Source organism: Apostichopus japonicus, chromosome 1 (genome assembly GCF_037975245.1).
Source record: "Apostichopus japonicus isolate 1M-3 chromosome 1, ASM3797524v1, whole genome shotgun sequence".
Taxonomy (NCBI): Eukaryota; Metazoa; Echinodermata; class Holothuroidea; order Aspidochirotida; family Stichopodidae; genus Apostichopus; species Apostichopus japonicus.
The window spans coordinates 3,785,659-3,806,168 of record NC_092561.1 but is presented as its reverse complement, the minus strand read 5'-3'; the positions used below and the strand labels follow the sequence as shown (position 1 = coordinate 3,806,168).

The window sequence follows — 20,510 nt, the reverse complement described above, 5'->3', positions numbered from 1 at the left end:
TCGGGAAGGGCCGTTTCCGGCCATCTGGTGGGTTTGTAAAACCAAAAATTTTCTTCTACGCTCCGCGCCAACCGATGGTGGCGCTCCGCTCAGAGAGTCGTGCCTACAACTTTGAAAATCTATATCAATCGCAAAAAGTGCTCCCCCCCCCCTTTCAAATTCCTGGCTACGTCGCTGTTGCATGCAGATATATTGTTGGTTGTGGTAGAAAATTGCAAGCACATTATTATTAAACAATTAAAATATATTGTTATTATGATTATTGTTGTGATATTAGTTATGTACGTTCTACTTGCTACAGCTGATTGTACAGCTGATTCATTCGTTACGATAACCATGTTCTGGTAAACAACTAACTGTAATAAACACAGCTACGAATCAACCAATATTCTCCGTGTACTATTACTTCAAATATCATTATTATTACATTGTTACCATGCATGCTATAACTCGAATACCCCGTCCCTGTATAGATTTTTGAGTTCATGTACGTACGCATGGAATATAGCTGATTCATTCGTTACGATAACCATGTTCTGGTAAACAACTAACTGTAATAAACACAGCTACGAATCAACCAATATGCTCCGTGTACTATTACTTCAAATATCATTATTGTTACATTGTTACCATGCATGCTATGACTCGAATACCCCGTCCCTGTATAGATTTTTGAGTTCATGTACGTACGCATGGAATGTAGAAATATCGCTCTGCACAAACGTGCACTACAAATGTAGCAATAAACAAGTTACGGGAGGGTGTAAGGTAATTGCTCAATACATTAACACCCAAAATCAGCATTAGGGGATTTCCAATTTTATCACATGGCCGCTTGACTTTGGACGTACAGTACACCGGTTTTTTGTGTCATGTGTGTTGTATTTTCATTTAGTTTTCAAAGAAAAGCAACAACAACATCTGGATAAGTAGGATTCAAGTAAGTTTGATATTTCAACTTGAACTACAAAAAGAACTTAAATTTAACACTCCATCGACTAAAGTAAAAGCTTAAAGCACAAGGTAAGTAACTAGGCCTATTTCTGTTCCGCCATAGGTAATGAATGAAGTTACAGTACACACTGTATTATATTGTATAGCTCTCGGCCATTTTAACCCGGAAGTATTGAGTGGTGCAAAACATTATAAAATTAAACTACAGTAGTTATCACTTCTCGGCCTTTTGGACAAGATCATGTGTGGTATCTGTTCCCTTGCGAGGTCAATCGTGATACACACCTGATGATGATCACACAGTCACACTTTCGATGCAAGGGGACTGGGGTTGAGAGCCGATCAGTCGTTTGGTTGTTTGGTTTTCATGCCCAGGTTCTTTCCTAGGTGACTAAAATTCTTAAAAAGTACTACAGTACTTTGAATCAAGTATAGTAATAATTAATAATCTATGATACTGTAGGTACTTAAAAACTTAACGTAATAGTTAGGAAGTACAGGCAACACTATTTCCATAATAATAAACACCATATTATTTGATCTTTGAATTGATATGTTAGTCATATATTTTTACAAAAGCCACATCTGACAAGTGATCATACATTAAGAAAGTCATATCAATTTAACATCCGGGAGTAACTTAGAGCCTTTATCATGATTAATATAATTGAAACTTTAACCAAAATGGAATCATTCATTAACTTTGAACACAAAAATAATTCACCTTGTTATATACAGATATCTACAACATGCAAACATATGGTATCATAAGTACATTTAAGAAGCACTGTTGGGTACATCACTGAGCACATGTATATTCACTTTATCAGAAACATAAAAACTATAAAATAAAGTTGCTTCAGGGGCCTAGACTGGGTAGATAAAGGGGGGGGGGTAGAAGCATCGAGAAACATTATAGGTATCGTCCAAATGTGCGTATATACAGTACCAGGGCCTAAATTGTAAGTAATTTTTAGTGTGTGGGCAATTTCCTTTAAAAGACCATCATGATACTATCTAAGCGGAGTGCCACCATCCATTAGTGTGTAGGGTAGCAAGAAACTATTTGCCAAACAATGCCTCCCAGATTGACAGAAATGGCACTTTCCAGGCCTTGTAAGTTGCATCTAAACATTCCATATTTTGAGATCTCATGTTTGGGAATTTTACACTTACAAAACAAAAAGACAATTAGAAAAATTGTATTACATGAATTCACATTGTAGGGAAAAAGAAGCTCTGCCTTATTCACTGTTCAGACAGGTAAATGAAGATATAAAAGCACACCAGGGCATTATTATGATAGCTGTAGCCTGTATGAAGTGGGGAAGCCATATGGGGAATTTAGGTGTAAATTAGTTGTTATCATTATTTGTTCTACATGCCAAGAAGGGCTTTACTAGGAAGGGGGGGGGGGGGGTAATAGAACTGAGTGGGTGGGCCATGTAGGGGACTGTGCCTCAATAATCATAGTTAAAACATCAAGGTACTGACTACTGATATAAGAGCTAACATTGAAACTGATAGGCCAACATAAAACATAAAGATGTAATATATACATGACCCATAGTTCCGTAATAAACTGCTACACTGTTCACGATTAGGAGTTCTCTTCGTTTGTTGTTATTTCAAAAAAAATGATCACTTATAGTGAACCCTGTGTTTTATTGTTTGGAACGCCATTCCTACAATACGTGCCTGTGACTTTGAGGTTGCACACTACAGTATACTGACTAATGAAATCAGAAAAAAGGATATGAACATTTTGCTAAAGCTAACTGAAATAGTGCTTCCTGCCTAAGCATTCATATTATCTTAGGCCCATACTTTCATTTAGGAAGTAGATCTCAGGGGAGAGAGGGGCAGGGAGGGGCAGCTATTAAACTAGAACTTGAGGAATAATGAGTAACATTTTTAAAACAACAACATGGCAAACAGCTTAGCACACAGGCTTAGCACCATATATGTATCTGTGTTCAAATTCATGTGAAATATATCTCAAAAACACTTAAAAACTATCATGAGTGGCATTTCTAACCAAATTGTATGCAAAAAAAATATTACATATATACAGTATACTGTATAGTGTTATATTGCTTGTACATGAAAAATAATATAAAAAATAATAACCTAGTAGAAAGGAGATTAGCGAATGCTCAGTGCAGGCATTCAAATTATCTCCTTGCTCAGCATATAGCCTCACAGACGTATGGGCTCGATAGCTCAGTTAAGTAACGCTATAAATGAAATCTGTTATTCTTTTATCTTCAACCCAGTTCTATTTTCATTGGGGGTTGAGCAAATGAGAATGAATCATTAATAATCTCATAGCACAATGTTTTCAGAGCTCTCTTTATGAGATGCACGAGTCATTATGAGCCTGGCATTGGGCTTGTGCCTTCAGGAGTCAGCCACTAGACCTGGGTGGGGGACATTTGACATTAATTATTCCACCTTTCAGCAAGAGGAATGTGTACCCTTGCCCCCCCCCCCCCCCCCCATGATTGATGCCCCTGCTTGTACAGACCTAAATTTATACCTAAGAATGCACCAGTTGACGCGTAAAAAACATAAAGTTCCGGATGTGGACTCCTACATTCCGACATAGGGTACTACAATGACCCAAGTGCAGTCTTCTCTCCTCCCCTACTTAAAATCTTTCATTCTCTTCTGGCCCATCAACACAATTTTAATCGCCATACCTTAATCAATTAGGGGTAAGTTGAACTTGCCCCCTCCATTCCTCCACTTTGCTATGATGCTCATGTCACTGAGTGACTCTTTGTGGTTACATGATGCTGAAGGCTTGGTAACCTTTGCAACTGTGATGGCGTGTGTGTGTTGGGGGGGGGGGGGGGTGGGCGGGCGCCTGTGTTTGTGATGGCCAGAAGCACTAGTTGAGTCAATGTCATGCTTGGTGCAGTAGGTAGATGCCCCATGTTGGGTAAATGTTCTCTATTGTTCGTGCTTCCCATTTCATGCATGTTGATGAGTGGGCGGGGTTAACGTGCAATTCATATAATGGCAATATCTCTTTAAACCTATGTCTGATTTAGTACATACTTGGTATGGTGATGTAACTACATAGTAATCATATGCTCTTTGCAACAACTTTGACCTTCTTCATATTCATGAGTTGGTGGGGCTTAATGGGAAATAGACAAAAACAGCTTGTAACGCATATATATCATCAACCACAAGTTGAATAAATGTCATACTTGGTAGATGCCTCATGATAGAAATTGGTAGCTCGGTCAAAAAAGGTCAACAGGTAACAAAGTTCCAGCACTATCAAAGTCAGTGTGGTTGTGTTTGCCATCAGCAATATATAAGAACAGTTTTGGTCTTTCTACTTAATCTTCTTGCTCTCAATTTGTTAATCCAAAGTATGATATAAAGTATCACTGATCGTAATAATTTTCTTTACAGCTCAAATTTCGAGACAAAAATGGCCTGCCCATCGCCTTGGAAAGACATCGAAGATAAATTCTTTGAATGTTCAATTTGTTTGGATCTGTTAAAAGAACCAAAACTATTACCCTGTCTACATAGATTTTGTAAACAATGTCTGGAATCTATACTACAAGGACAGGTTGGGACAATTGAATGTCCTCTTTGTAAAGATGTCTGTAAAATACCAAACAATAGGATAGATGGATTCAAGACTGACTTCCATATGAAAACTATGCTACACTTTATTCAGCTACAGAAAACATTTGAAAACAGAGAAGAGAGAGAATGTATTGGCTGTGAAGAGAAGTTAAAGGTTACAGCTTACTGTTTTATGTGTAAAGAATTTCTTTGTTTTCAGTGTTATCAATTTCATTTGACCAAGAAGATATTTGCCAAACATCAGAAACACGTATTAGGTCTGAATGATCTTGAGAGAAAAAGTCTCACACAAGAAAAACTTGCATCATTGATGGAAGCCCCTAGGTGCCATACTCACACAGAACACGTGGCTCAGTTGTATTGTTGTACTTGTGGAAATCTCCCTGTCTGTGTAACATGTACGTATGGAGAACACAAAGGTCATGACCTACAAGACGTTGCGAATGTGTCGAAAGAAGAAAGAGAGAAGTTGCAGAAGAGATTGGAAGAACTTGTAAAACGGAAAGAAAATGTACCCAACTTAACTGATAAGATAAACAGAGTAAATGCAGAACTTACATCAATCGTTGCTGAAACAATTGCAAAATGGAAAACGCAGTACGAAGATCAGACCAGGAAGTTAAAGAATAAAAAAGAGAAAGGAAAGAGAGAATTTAAGAGATTCAAAGCAGTTCTTGAAGAAAGGACTCGAAAAGAATTGAAAGAATTAGAATCAGAAATGGAAGAGAAAATTAGAATAATAAGAGAAGATTACGACAGGATGATTGAAATTAAAATTAGGAAATCAAAAGAGAAAGAGGAAACCAAACGAAATGAAATAGAAAAGAGAGAATTAAAGATTGACGAAACAATGAACAAACTTGATGCATTAATGAATGAGAGAAATAAAACAATAGAAGAACAACAGCAATGCAAGCTTAGAGAAACACAAAACTTATCAGATCTTTGTAATCAATGGGTCAATAAGTTTGAAAATTTGTCTACTATAGCTTCGAGTGTCCTTGAATCACATAACCACTGGACTGATGCACAGTGTATTCCTGATATAAGAGCTGCGAGCGAACCCCTAGTTGAGGATATGATGAAAGATTTTCCAGAAATGGAATCTTTATCTGATGTAACAATGGATGATTTACCAATATTGTGCTTTGATATAGTAAATATATCGGATAATGTAGAATCTGTTGTTGAAATTGATATGATCAAAGGTAATGGGTTTTGTATAACTGGTATAACAGGTACCGGATCTGGTTACATCGTCGTCTCTGGGAGATTATCATATGAACAATCATTTAACACAGTCATAAACAGACAAGGACGTCAGATTCGTCATGACAAGATAGATAAAGTCAAAGGAAGCTCTCTTCATCCCTATCGTCACTGTGCTGCTTTATCAGGTGATAAGATAGCTACGGTTTGTGAATCCAATCAGGTTGGTGTTTATAATATTCACGATGGGTCCTTTACTCAAAATAATATCACGTCCCTCTTTGATGACATCAAAACGATGAAAGTGAAGTTTGCGTCTTGTATAACTACTGATCCTAAACGTGGCCACATCATTGTAGGTACATATAGTGGATCGCTATTCATATTTGATGAAGAATTTAAGTTCATTCGAGCTCTGAAGCTGCCAGAGGTTATAAAATGGTCAAGAGATATCCTTTATCATGAAGGCGTTCTGCTGATATGCGATAAAGAGAGTAGATGTGCATACGCTGTAACCATGGATACATCTAAAACAGAGGCAGAGTTACTATACAAGCTTCCGAAACCAGATATTGACGGAGAGACTTGGTATCCTTGGAGTATATGTGCAGACAGGGCAGGTTTTGTATACATCTTGTGGTTTAGTGCTGTAAAACGTATCATCACACAGTACAGTCACGATGGTCAGCAGTTGTTGACAACCAAACGGACAGAAGATACAGCATGGTGTATGACAACATTGATGACAGAGGAGGGAGAGAAGCTACTTGTAGCTACATCGCGGTCTGGAAAGATACTTTGTTATGGTCTGGTGAGTATATCTCAGTGTTCCTTACTTTAATATTACTAGTAGTTACATAAATGTTGTTATCAGGATACTCTGATGTAAGAAAAATTAAAGGGTACATTCACCTGTGATGATATCACCAAGGATATCATCTTCCTGTATTGACTTTATGTATGACCAAGTAGTATATAATATTTATAATGTTAAAGATAGTTTTTGCTTGAAATTAGCTCAAGTTATAGTATATAAATTTGTAGAAGTTATGTCCCAAACCCAAGTGCAAAACTTGTTCACTATTTCCTTTACGGAATTGAAGAAAAATTAAGAATTCTAACGAGATAATGTTACTGTTGTTGACAAGACATCGCAATATGCCAACTTAAATTGATTAAAAATAAAATAAACAACAAAGGACAGAAAAGGGAACATAACAGGCAAGAAAGGAAAGAAGAAAAGAAAAGAAGATATTTGTGTGCTGAAAAAAAACATTACACAAAGAATCCACATCTAACATGTCTTGTTTGTTCATTCTAAAATGTGCTTCATTAGAATAGAGAACTATATCAACGTTTGTAACTTTATAAATGTTCTTTCCAACAGACACCAGCATAAAGTCATCCTGGATAAAATACACAAAAGAAAGAAATATCCAGAGTATACACCACACTGAATCGAATATCAAAGGCTGGGTGCAGCTGATGAGGAGGGAATTATCAACATTTGCTGAAAGAACTAGAAACTTTAAGATGAAACGGATCATGATGATTAAGATCGGCCTTCTTAATTTATATAATTTCACTAGAATTACTTTAAAGGAAAAGAAAATATCTCACCAAAACAGAACTAGTATTGGTCGATACAGGTGACAAACGCTTACAGTGGAATTACTACCTTCCTTACCGGTTTCGAACCTCGCATGTTTATACAATCAGCGTCCATAGCCTATAGTGGTTAGGGTGTCCGCATATAAAGCGGGAGACCCGGGTTCGAATCCCGGTGGAAACTGGAAGTTTTCTCACTGTTTTTCTTTTCAACTCACTACGATTGCAATAATATATATATATTCATTTACCTTTGTCGTTTACCTTTATTTCATTAAGAAAAGTATGTTTAAAGTATCTCTTTCCAGATCCGGCTTTAGGAATCACAAATGATTTATTTATATATATATATATATCCACGTTTACTCCAGAAGAAAATATCATTTATTTTTTTAGTTTTATGTAGTTGTTAAGGGGGCCTCGAACTTCAAATTCGCTACTGAACGTAAACGTAAAGAAATCGATAGGATCTTTCACCGGCCTCAACAAAGACTTGGGACCCCTTAACAACTATCAGTTCTACAAACATTTCTAATCCGTTCTTTGCTCTTTAATTCGCTTCCTGTATTGTCATGGTTTAATTGGTTCTAATTCCATCAATGCAACTTACACTTATCTAGGTCATACTTTCATTATACATTTTGTACTTTTCAATCGACTGCCAAGTATTGCTAACGAAGGTCCCAGGGGGACTGAAAATTCCAATTTACTTTCTAAAACTTTACCTCCTATTTGTCAATTATATCTTATTTCTCTGGTTTTCTCTAATAATATATATATATATATATATACAGGGATGTGCCCACGCTGGGCGGCACTGGGAGGCCCCGCCCAGCACTAAAAATTACCGCATAGCACTGTCTTAAAAATCGTGAATCCCGCCCAGCACTATTTTCATCTAAAATCCCGACATTCCTAAAAATATATTCAACATAAATTGGGCCTAGCCTATGCCAAAATCATACAGACTAATAATGCGAGAAACAGTACTTACGCCTCGCAATCGGTCCCTTGTAAAATCTCTTTGAAACAAACTAATAACATGTACCAGGTAGCATTTGGCATCTGAGCACCTTCAAAAATTGAAAAATTTCTCAAAGGGGAGGGGGACACCCCTCCCCCTTAGATCCATCCCCCAGGATGGCGATCAGTGTACCCGGCACTCAGGAAATCCTGGGCACATCCCTGTATATGTATCTATATAAACGTTCATTTTGTTTTCGTGCGAATGTTCATTTGCTTACAATACAACTTCTTTTTTGATGGTGGCAATTGATATTTTTGTTCTGACAAGTGGATCAATTTGGGCATAGGCGTACGAGGCGGGGGGGGGGGGCAGGGGGGGCAGACTGCCCCCAAATTTCCAGAGGACAAGAAATTCGGGCAAAAGTCCTGAAAAATTCGGGCAGCCTAAGAGGAGAAAAAATTTTTTTTTTTTTTTTCTCCTCTTAGGCTGCCCGAATTTTTCAGGACTTTTGCCCAAATTTCTTGAAAAAAAAAAAATATATATATATATATATTTTTCTCCCCTTAGGCTGCCCGAATTTTTCAGGACTTTTGCCCGAATTTCTTGTCCTCTGGAAATATATATATTATATATATATATATATATATGTATATATATAGGAATAACGGAAAAACTGTTAAACAACTATGCTGCATTTAGAGAAAGGCTGGATCTCGAGTGAGATACAATAATTGAATTAGGTAAGTGATTGGAAGTAAAACAGCCAATGTTTGGTTTTTGCAGAGCTTTCGAGCAAAACTAGCTCTTCTTCAGTGCATGATCACCGAAAGTGACAAGGAGTAGCAGGAATTGAAACTCTTTTATAGAGGAGATGTCGGCATGGTTGTAAGGGCAAAGCGACTTACTGATTTCTGCTGAATTGAGCAGAAGTTTTAGAAATTCGGATTATTTTGATCCGCGTCGGATTATTTTAATCCGATTCCGTCGTAATTGTAAAGGAATTGTTTTGGTTTATCTGGGACGGCAAATCGTTTCTGATGTTTAAACCGAATGGTGCCGTGGTCTTTAGGTTTAGTTCCCAGAAATTTTCTTTCGCTTTCCTAGATTTATCTGTCCAAGAATCGTTCTGGTCAATGGCAATAACACGCAAATTCTCAATTGAATGATTTTGGAGATTGAAGTGATTTGCAACAGGTTGGTAGATCTTTTTTGTTTTGATCGCCGATCTATGTTGTGTCATTCTCATTCTAAGAGTGTTTTTTGACTCTCCAATGTATTGTAAGTTACAAATATTGCAGTAGATGAGGTAAATGACATTTTTGGATAGGCAGTTAATTTTGTGCCGAATTTGGAACGTGCGTTTGGTTTGGTTGCTCTGAAAGGCCCCGGTCGAATCGACAAGTAAGCACGTTTTGCAATTTTGTGTACAGGGCGATGATCCTGTAGTTTCTGTTATGCTTTCCCCTAATGGGGTGTCATCCCGAAAGGATGCCCGAACTAAGATATCCCGTAGGTTGCTGGGTCTTTTAAAAGCGATGACAGGTAATTCTGGGAATACTGATTTCAGGCGTTCGGTGCCTTGAAGTAGGTGAAAATTCTTCTGAATGATATTAGCCAATGGTGGGAGACCAGGGTGGAATTCAGTAACCAATGGTACCCTTTTGGAACTGGTTTGACGAGTTTTGTACGTCAATGTTTCGGTACGGGGTTTGCTTTTAGCCTTTTTGATGGCATTTTCAATAGTACCCCGAAAATACTGTCTGTTTAGGAGGTGTTGTGACAGTTCTTTAGTGCGTGAATCAAAATCGACTTCAGAGGAGCAAATGCGTCGAATGCGCAACGCTTGACTGTACGGAATATTTCTGGTACAGTGACGTGGATGGCAACTGCTTGGTAAGAGGTAGTTGTGCTTGTTCGTGGGTTTATTGAACAAGTCTGTTTTGAGTGAACCATTTTGTAGGGTCACGGTGGTGTCCAGAAAGTGAACGCCAAGTCCAGAAAAATCAGCAGTGAATTTGATAGTGTGATGAAACGAGTTTATGTCATCAATGAAGAGTTTTAGATTTGCCTCACCATGGGTCCATATCATAAAGATATCGTCAATGTAACGTAACCACGTGTGTGGTTTCAGGTTTTGTCGAGATAAAAATTCTTTCTCGAGGTTTCCCATAAAGATGTTGGCAAAAGACGGTGCCATTTTGGTACCCATTGCGGTGCCATGAATTTGGAGGTAGTGTTTGTTGCCAAATACCAGATTATTGTTGGTCAAGATGAGTTGCATTAATTCGGCCAATTCTTTCTTCGTGGGGGTTTTGCCACGTTTTGGTTTGAATGCTTTTGTGCAGGCCGAAATGCCCTCTTCGTTAGGGATATTTGTGTATAACGAAGACACATCCAAGGTAACTAACAGAGAAGATAAGGGAAGATTTTTTTATTTCCCCAATTTTCCGGATGAAATCCGTAGTGTCCTGCACATAGGACGGTAGGGCCGAAACGAGAGGTTGGATGAGGAGATCCACGAATTTGGAAATTTTTTCAGTCGCTGTGCCATTACCCGATATTATGGGCCTCCCGGGATTGCCTTCTTTGTGAATTTTAGGCAGAAAATAAAAGCGACCAGGTTTTGGGTCGTTTTCCAGGAGGTTTTGGCCTAACTTGCGGTCAATGGAACCGTTAGAGACTATCTTTTGGATGACTCTTTTCACGTTTTGTGTGATTTCTTGAGTAGGATCAGAATCTAGGAGTTTGTAGTGTTGAGGGTTGCCGAGTAGTCTGTTGGCTTCCTCTCTGTAGAATTGTTTGCCCATAGCGACAATTGCAGAACCCTTGTCGGCTTGGCTTGATGACAATGTCATCGCGCTTCCGGAGTTCATGAATGGCCTGTCTCTCAGTTTTGTTGAGATTGTCGCGGAAGTCTGGGGCGGAGGTGTGTGTTTTAACATCCTCTTCAATGGCCGAAATAAATGATTCAAGAGGCGCACAATGGGCCTTGGGTGGATTCCACGAGCTTTTTGGCTTAAAATTGGAATCCAAGTCGTTGGTTTGTTGCGTGGTGTTATTGCCATTTTCGTCGGCAAAAAATTCACGGAGACGTAAGCGTCGATAGAACAGATTTAGGTCAAGAGAAAGTTTCTGAGCGTTTACTTGCCGTGGTTTAGGGCAAAAATTTAGACCTTTGGAGAGTAGGTTTGTTTCTCCTGCCGAGAGTTGGCAATCAATGGTAACAACTGCACTGTACCATTATATAACTGTATATATATATATATATATGTATATATATATATATATATGCAGTAGCTTGCCCGAATCTTTTTCAAATTTTTGCCCGACAATTTTATGATTTTCTTTATTTAGCATCATGATGCCCGAATATTTCCGTGTAACACCACCGTAAGCGCAGTTCATCTGGGCTACCACGCTTTTTGCACGATCAATTTTTTTCTAACTAGTCAATTGTTTACCTGGACCAAGGGTGGCGAAACCGGGGGGCACAGGGGGCACGTGCCCCCCACTTTGCCTCAGGTTAAAAATGTGCCTTTTTTCCACATAAAAATTGAGGTGCCTCAAGTTAGCAAGAGGCCAGGGAACCAGAATGAACACTCGGGGAGGGCCGTTTCCGGCCATCTGAGGGTTTGTAAAACCAAAAATTTTCTAGTACGCGCCGCGCCAACCGATGGTGGCGCTCCGCTCAGATATAGTCGTGCATACAATTTTGCAAATCCTGGCTAAGCCCGTGACTTTTAATGAATTTCTGTGGGGCAAACTCAAAGCTATTTCGAATGGAAAAAATTTGTTAAGATATTAACAAGAAAAAAAACTCTAATTCGGAAGATTCCTACATTAGCAACTAGCATGATTTCACCTCTTTTTGTCTCAAAAGAAAACTTGTTCTTGGTTTCCCAATTTGCGCATTTGATATTGCAGTGCTAGTATGCATATTTTCCTTTAGGGGGGGGGGGGGGGGCGTTGATGGAGTGATGTGTATACACAAATATGATAATGCAATAAGAGTTATAAAGGGTACTAAATATAAGGCTGCATCAGTCCAATCAAATTTCTGCAAAGTGCCCTTTGATGTCGGTGCCCCCCCCCCCAGATTAAAAGTGCTTCCGCCGCCCTTGACCTGTCCCCAACATGAGTGTTTATAAGAAACATTTTCTTTTTCATGGATGGTGGGGGGGGGGGGGAGTGCAGGTTTATCATATTCTTTGTTATATTTTATACTTTTTTGTGAGACAAATTGCAGTCTCACCCGACACAGCGACATTATCCCGCCTACGTGTCGTTGAACAATGTATGTTTTCCTGGAGGTAGCTGAGTACTGTGTTAAAATAATAAATAAGGTAACTAAATAGGAGCTTCAAATATATACTGTCCCATTTTTCCCCTTCAAAGTGATGTTACCTGTTTTTCTTCTTCTAATTTACCAAATTTTTGGGGAAGTGTAAATTTCTAAAACGTGAGATTATAAAATAAAGAATGTTTAGATGCAACTTGCAAGGCCTCAGAAGTGCCGTTTCCGGCAATCTGAGAGGCATTTTTTGCCAAAAATTTTCTTGTGCGCTACGCGCCAACCGATGGTGGCGCTCCGCTTAGATAGTGTCACGGGAACTTTCGGGCACAAAAAGTTCTGCCCCCCCCCCCAAACTGAAATGGTCCCGTACGCCTATGAATTTGGGTCTTCCCAGTGCTCCTTGTGTATCATTCGGTTGCATGTGTTTGATATGTTTCGCTACATGATTGTCTTTTTATTTTCAATTATCTTTTTAAATGCAGCCTTTCACAATTTTTACATTGGTATTACATATGTTTGTTTCATTTTGCATATTTCTTCTTCTGCTGTTTTCTTTCTTGTTTATTTGTTTCATCGTTGTATTAGTTTCCCAAATGGCCGTCCATAGAAATATGGCTCTGCACTAATTTACGGGAGGGTGTAAGGTAATTGCTCAATACATTAACACCCAAATCAGCAACAGGGGATTTCCAGTATTCTCGCTTGGACGCTTGGTTTTGGACGTACATTGGTACTTTGCGTCTTGTGTGTTGTATTTTCAATTAGACTCTTTGAAAACAACAAAAGCAAAATCAACAACAACTGGATAAAGTAGGATTCAAGTAAGTTTAATATTTTAACTTGAACTGCAAAGGACATACTCAATCGGCTAAAAGCTAAAAGCACAAGGTTAGTAACTATTTCTGTTCCGCTATAGTTAATGAATGATGGTACAGTACACAATGTATTATATTATATGTATAGCTTTCGCCCATTTTTACCCGGAAGTATTGAATGGTGCAGGGTTGGTTATAAAACGAAACTACAGTAGTTAATTACGATATTAAACAAAGCTTTGAATCAAGAACAGTTATAATTAATGTTCTATGAGAGGTATTTAACAACTTAATTATGGAATAGCTTAAAAGTACCTGGGCAACACTAGTTTCATTAAATATGACACCATATTACAGTAGGAATTTGACTATAATATTAAATGTGTGTATCGCTTCTGCCATTGATAGTAATGCATAAGACCTTCCTAATAAAAGTCAGATCAAATGACATATGATACCATGTTTAAGAGCTGCCACATGAAAGTAGTGATGTAATGAGTATAACTATCTGCCCTGTTTTACTTGGGACATCAAGCTTATTGGAAAATCTACAGGTGAATTAAAGTTCTTGTAAAAGAGTTGATAGGGCCCTGAGGTCGTTGTAGCTGACTCCTGTGTCAGTAGGGGGTATGTGAGTCTCCCCTAGAAAATAACTAGACGTTTAGACATCACATGGTGCGTTCTTAAATATTTACAGTATGAAATGTAGAGTAAATCCGCGACAGAACCATTTCCCTTGACTGACGAGGTGAGGCATGGCTACTGTACCTGCATCCTCCTGTGATACACGCCACTTACTGTGTCAGCTTCAGGACAGCTGATTGTGTTGAGGCATGGCTACCTGCACCCTCCTGTGATACACACTACTAACTATGTCAGCTTCATGACAGCTGGTTATATTGAGGCATGGCTACCTGCACCCTCCTTGATACACACCACTAACTACTGTATGTCAGCTTCAGGACAGCTGGTTATATTGAGGCATGGCTACCTGCACCCTTCTGTGATACATGCCACTAACTGTGCCAGCTTCATGACAGCTGGTTGTGTTAGTCATCAGCTACATTCAAAACTGTGCCTGTTATTTTTTTGTATCAATATATCGCAACACGTAGGCCATCAGCTGAAGGGCGAAATTCGCTTATTTCGTTCCAGCAACTGCGGGTTTAAAATATCTCTACAACATAAAATACATAAATTAATGAAGATTAATGATCCAAAAGTTCTCCATGTGCTTTCCTGCAGTTTTTTTGCAATGTCGCTCGAAAGATCGAACTATATTTTTTATTGCGTATGTTAAGAAGCCTGCCGTTTTACGTTCAAAAGTTGTGCGCCAGTGAGATATCTGTATCATGTGATATGAATTGTCCAATGAGCCATGAGTTCTGTGTGCAATCTTTGTAGAAAACAACAAACATGGCGGCTCCCACAGGTGCTAGTCAGTCTCCGACACACGAAAATCTACAGTGCTCAGTGCACATTGATTCTGTAAAATTTGAAGCAGTGAAGGCACTGACGAATAAACGATGGATTAAGTTACTGTACTTCCTGCGCTAAAGATTGGCTTAATCTCAGCGGCGGAGACAGTTATATCGCCGTACTACTGATTACTCCATGGCCTATTACGATCAAGCGTGTGTTCAACAGCATAGTATGATGGGGTTCCACGATAAGTGTTACAGGCGGTTCATTGATAGCAAGCACATTGTTGCAAGAAAACGGACAGTACCAGAGGAGACCACATATGATTTGAAACGAAGAATTGACGGATCGAGGAAACCAAGCAGAAGCTCTGGTGTATTGCCTGTACAATGTATTATATGTGGGAAAAGAAACAATGCATTACTCGGCGTTGCAAAGGGGTGCAGGACAAGCTGCAGCAGGCAGAGACTTTCGATGGAGGTAAGCCTAAGCATACTACACGACTCTACTTGTACTTCTGTGGCATAGTTGAAGTGTTAAGAGAAGTTGCATAATGCAAGATCAAAGGGCACAGTGTTGGCAAGAATCCAAGTGAAAAGGGCACAGTGTTGGACCTGAACATAATATAATTAGTGGCATGGTCACCTGATTTGTTTTGTTATAAGGTGGTAGGAATGGAAATTTGTTTCAAATTCTCCTTCTGGGGCACTAGCCTAAGTGTTAAATACAGGCTTCATAGTTTTCTTACTGTGGCCCTTTATTTGAATGATAGAGATATTATATTAGTTAAAAAAATAAGTGTAACAAAGGTGCAATAAGGTTAGGTTTGCAAGGTCTTATGGTCAGCCTGTCTAGCTTTACCAAAATGAACAAATATCTGACTCCTTTATTATTAGTAACAGATATAATCTACCATTGTATAATTTAAACCATAACATTAAGAGATAATGTACTGTACTGTCAAGAAAAGCCTGTTTTAATTCTTTTTTGCATGACACTGGTTTGCAAAATTTGAATGTGTCTTTGTTTGTCCATAGAAGATGAGCAGATCACATGGTATAATGTCTTAGTTCTTACTTGTTCAAATTTACATTTTGATCAACAGAAAATGCAAAACAATTTGCTTTTTGTATTTCATTTTATTAAAGTATTGCTTCGACAAGCAGCAGAGCGGAAAAAAAGATGAGCCCAGATTTTATGCATATTAGAGGAAAAGACTGTGTTGCCATTGAAGTGAGGGACCACTCTCTATGTTGAAGAAACTAGATACAATTCTTGACAAGGAAGACATACAGATCTTGAAAGGTAAAGTACTGTCTTCAATGTGTGGTTCATTGAGTGTTCAGGGGTGGATCTAGGACTTTTGGAATATGGGGGTCCTCCCCCAAGGAAAATTAAAAAATTCTCTAAACGCTTTGAGATGCAATATCAGGTTTATCTTTCCATTGAAATTCTTAAAGTAATTTGCAACATATTTCTAGCTGAATTGTAATTATATTGGTACCCCATCATAAAATGTGAGACTAAAAAATATCCAATTTCATGGTACAAGGTGTTCTGTTCATCTCCATCCTCAGAGCAGAGTTTACCACCAACAAAAGATGCTCTGATCCAGCATGTTAAGCGCTGCACCAACCAGGCTGCTATTCACAGTAGGGCATTACAGCAAAGGATTGATGCACTCTCACCAGAGGGACATGGATGGAAACTTGAAAATGATGACCTAATAATCACTTGGATGACGAAGCCACCTGACCCAGATGTTTTGCTTCAGTGTGTCAGCAGTAGCTGTAGAGTCGGCAAATGTCTTAAAGGAAGATGTTCCTGTATGAATGCACAACTACCGTGTACAGACCTATGTAAATGTAGAAATTGCAGCAACTTCCAAGAAGATGTTGAGATTGTTGATGCAGGGGAAGATGATTTGGAGGATGAACTGTGATGGTGAAATGAAATGGGGGTGTAGGCGGTTTTACACTATCTAACGCAACGTAGTGGCCAAGAACCTGAAGTATTTTTAAGGGAGGGCCCGAAGAACATGAACTTATAGCATGCTCCTCATGGTGAAACATAATTGCACCTATTAGGTGAAATGAGTGTACTTTTAATAGTAGGGAAAGACTAGCGTAGGTTCCTATGACCAACTATATTCATATTGTTAATACGTTCTGTGAACCTGTTAACGTTTTGACTGAAGGATATTCAAGTCTTTAGTGACTTTTATTTCATCTAATTATCTTCACCTCTACTACGGAATGGACTTTCCCTTTTCCATACCATATCTGACTTCCATGCAGTGAATTGAAGTGGATCCTGTATAACTAGTACAACTGTCCTTGGATGAACTTTTAATCACTTATTAATTCCGCCCCGCGCCTTTTGATGAAGAACCTGTATCTTGAATCATCGTAAAGGCCCAGCTCTACTACACCATTGAGTGTATCGACCCAGTCTTAATAGATATATTATTTCTTTCTATCTGGGGCTTAAGTTAACTGTCTTCGTTATTCACTTATTTGTACCATTCACCTTTATTATTCATATTATTTGTAGAATATAGAACTATTATTATTCAAAATACCATTCGAAATCTTGTCGATCTTTTCTTTTATACGTTAACGCCCTTGGAAACTCTTTTTGCAGGAATACGAATTATAAACATGTCGTTTCCGTAACATGGAGAAAGTACCTAGTTTTGCAGAAGACTGTAGAAAGAGTACTAAGGTAACGGATATATACCGACTATAACTTTATTTCACATCTACGATATGGCATGACGTCTTAGTGTGCCAACTTATATATTGATTTATACAAAAGAAATAGCTCACTGGTCTTAGGGCATTGGCACAACTCACTGTAACTTGGGATTAAGCTACATGTAAAGTAGAGGGGGAGGGGGTCACATGTATAAAACAGTTTGGATGGGGAGTGTAACAATTATGGAGAGGAACTTTTCATTATATGTGTATATTTACGCATGCATGCACAGACGAAATGCATTCATAACATACAGTAGGGGGGAAATCTAAAAATATTTGATTTATTACAAAGCATTATATCTGAGTTTATTAAAAGTGTTACATTTTTATAATTAAAACCCTTAAGTTATAATGTGTAAAAATTGTATTTCATATTTCAAAGTTGAGAATGTTTTTTTTTATACCATTTTGGCGAAAATGGAGGGGTGGGCATAACTTGTTATGCCTGAAAACAACCCTCACTGACCCTCACTGACCCTTAGACCAGAAACCTCTTCCACCATTCTTATAACCATGACCCAACTATTATACAAAAGAAAATATATCAGTCGTAATTAAACATAAGAAAAGAGTGGTATGTATGCACCACTGTACTAAATCTAACGTTAGTGTGTTCCTAATACATAGCATCGCAGCACGTAATGTCTATATAACATACCCAATTTCGAGGGTGCGTTACGAAAATACTGCAGGAAATTTTTTGGAGAACTTTTGGTATGTCTGTGATGCATTGAACTACCCAAAAATGCTTTAAAACTCTAGACCCAGTGTTGCTGGAACGAAAATGATTTTACAGCCTCTTTTTGAGTTTCAGCTGATGGCCTAACGTTCTTAAATTCTTATATCTAACAATTACATGCTGTTACAAGGTCTGTTACTATAGCATAGACATTGCTTTCTAAAACAGTTACAAGTAACCTCATATAACACTGAAAGTAATACTCGCGGAAGAAGTCATTTTCATTAAATGCATTGAAGACTAGCCCCAAACCGGGTGCACAGCTCTGATAAAGTTAACTTTCCGTTGCTTGCAAGTGAAGTTTTCCTCTTGTCGCTACAAAATGCAGACAGTAATGAAACGTGGTACCTTGCTATCTTTAGCTGGACCTGAGATGTCCATCGCTGTATTGTTTGTGCACTGTGCTGTGGGTATTGACCTCAGCTGTATGTACTGACTACACTAGTGTCTAATTACCGATGGTAGCAAGCTGTGTGTGTATTTTCTGGGATCTATGGTGGTGTCTAACACTTAGATTACACCTCATTCGAAACTAGGTCAGGTTACCGGCATGAGACGTTTCTTTTAGGCGAGTCTTCTCAACCTTTAAATGCTGCTGGGGCTCACAATGGATGATTTCTATACAACACTACATGGGATTCCTATAAATTATTGCTTATTTCTCATAAAGAACGCGGCTTCAATGACTCCAGGGCATTGTCCACTCCATTATAAAATCCTTACTCACCTCTCATAAAGGTTCATTTCCGCTATCTTCAACAACCAGGGAAATGTTGAATGATTATTATTTATTAGCACAACAGTCCGTCTATAGCCACTGATAAAAACCTTAATTATAGTCTCAGAATACAACATATGACTTCTTCATTTTTCTTCCTAGGACCACCAGCCCACCCCCTCCCATACAGTACATGGGAGTTGGCTTCAATGACCCCACGGCAGCACCCCTCTTTTATATAACACTTCATTCATATGAGGGGCTTACTGGCCCACCTGTAAAGATTCAAGTCACTACATACCCAAATCAGTTAAGGGAATTTTTGATAAGCTGCCCAATATTGCGTTTAGCGCTACTTGTACACAAGGGAGTCAATCCTAATTGAAAATTGGGGGAGGAGGGGGAGGGGGCATAAATGACTAAACATGGATACAACTGGAGGAGTGAGTGCCTTGGCACAAAACCTGTATCGGGTGGGGTCTAGGGGCCCTAGGGTGAATCCCTGAACTCAAATGTATCTAGAAATCTGTTTGATCTTTAAATTGAATTGATATGTTAGTCATATATTTTTACAAAATTCACATCTGACAAGTGATCATACATTAAGAAAGTCATATCAATTTAACATCCGGGTGTAACTTAGAGCCTTTATCATGATTAATAAAATTGAAACTTTAACCAAAATGGAATCATTCGTTAACTTTGCACACAATAATTAATTCACCTTTTTATATACAGATATCTACAACATGCAAACATATGGTATCATAAGTACATTTAAGAAGCACTGTTGGGTACATCACTGGGCACATGTATTCACTTTATCAGAAACATAAACACTATCAAATAAAGTTGCTTCAGGGGCCTAGCCTGGGTAGATAAAGGGGGGGGGGAGCATCGAGAAACATTAGGTATCGTTCAAATGTGCGTATATACCAGGGCCTAAATTGTAAGTAATTTTTAGTAGGTGGGCAATTTCCTCTAAAAGACCATCATGATACTATCTAAGCGGAGTGCCACCATCAATTGGTGTGTAGGGTAGCAAGAAACTGTTTGCCAAACAATGCCTCCTAGATTGCCGGAAATGGCACTTGTTAGTTGCATCTGAACATTTCATATTTTGAGATCTCATGTTTGGGAATTTTACACTCACAAAAAAAAAGGTCAATTAGAAAATTTGTCTTAGGTGAAATCACATTGTAGGGAAAAAGAAGCTCTGTCTTATTGACTGTTCAGACAGGTAAATGAAGATATAAAAGCACACCAGGGCATTACTGTATTATGATAACTGTAGCCTGTATAAAGTGGGGAAGCCATATGGGGAATTTAGGTGTAAATTAGTTGTTATCATTATTTGTTCTACATGCCAAGAAGGGCTTTACTAGGAGGGGGGGGGGGGGGTAATAGAACTGA

The 20,510-nt window shown here is 38.4% G+C and overlaps 3 protein-coding genes across 6 annotated transcripts in view; 2 read left to right on the top strand and 1 right to left on the bottom strand.

Annotated features, from left to right (window-relative positions):
* LOC139958560 (uncharacterized) overlaps window positions 1-20,510 on the bottom strand; it is a 74,524-nt gene that overhangs the window by 8,088 nt on the left and 45,926 nt on the right. The window lies entirely within an intron of this gene.
* Window positions 811-8,107, top strand: LOC139954941 (uncharacterized). 3 transcript variants are annotated; one of them, XM_071955107.1, is made up of 3 exons: window positions 811-940; window positions 4,384-6,586; window positions 7,163-8,107. In XM_071955107.1, exons 2-3 carry the CDS (start codon window positions 4,403-4,405, stop codon window positions 7,172-7,174), a joined length of 2,196 nt encoding a protein of 731 aa, XP_071811208.1. In that variant the 5' UTR covers window positions 811-940; window positions 4,384-4,402; the 3' UTR covers window positions 7,175-8,107. The 3 variants fall into 3 exon arrangements, with proteins under 3 accessions (XP_071811208.1, XP_071811194.1, XP_071811102.1); XM_071955093.1 differs by having other exon boundaries at window positions 816-1,023; XM_071955001.1 differs by lacking the exon at window positions 811-940 and adding an exon at window positions 1,114-1,341.
* Window positions 13,329-20,510, top strand: part of LOC139956136 (uncharacterized) — a 28,807-nt gene continuing 21,625 nt past the window's right edge. The window contains exon 1 of one of the 2 annotated variants that reach the window (XM_071955207.1): window positions 13,329-13,465. The gene's annotated coding sequence lies outside the window, so the exon portion shown is untranslated. Of the gene's footprint in view, window positions 13,533-20,510 lie in introns of both variants that reach the window. The other variant, XM_071955198.1, reaches the window with a different exon arrangement.

Excerpts from the sequence above, each read along its gene's own strand:
- LOC139954941 (XM_071955001.1), top strand. The coding sequence starts at position 1,322 with ATGCCCAGGTTCTTTCCTAG. Across the intron at positions 1,342-4,383 it reads ATGCCCAGGTTCTTTCCTAG|CTCAAATTTCGAGACAAAAA; the intron begins GTGACTAAAATT and ends TTTTCTTTACAG.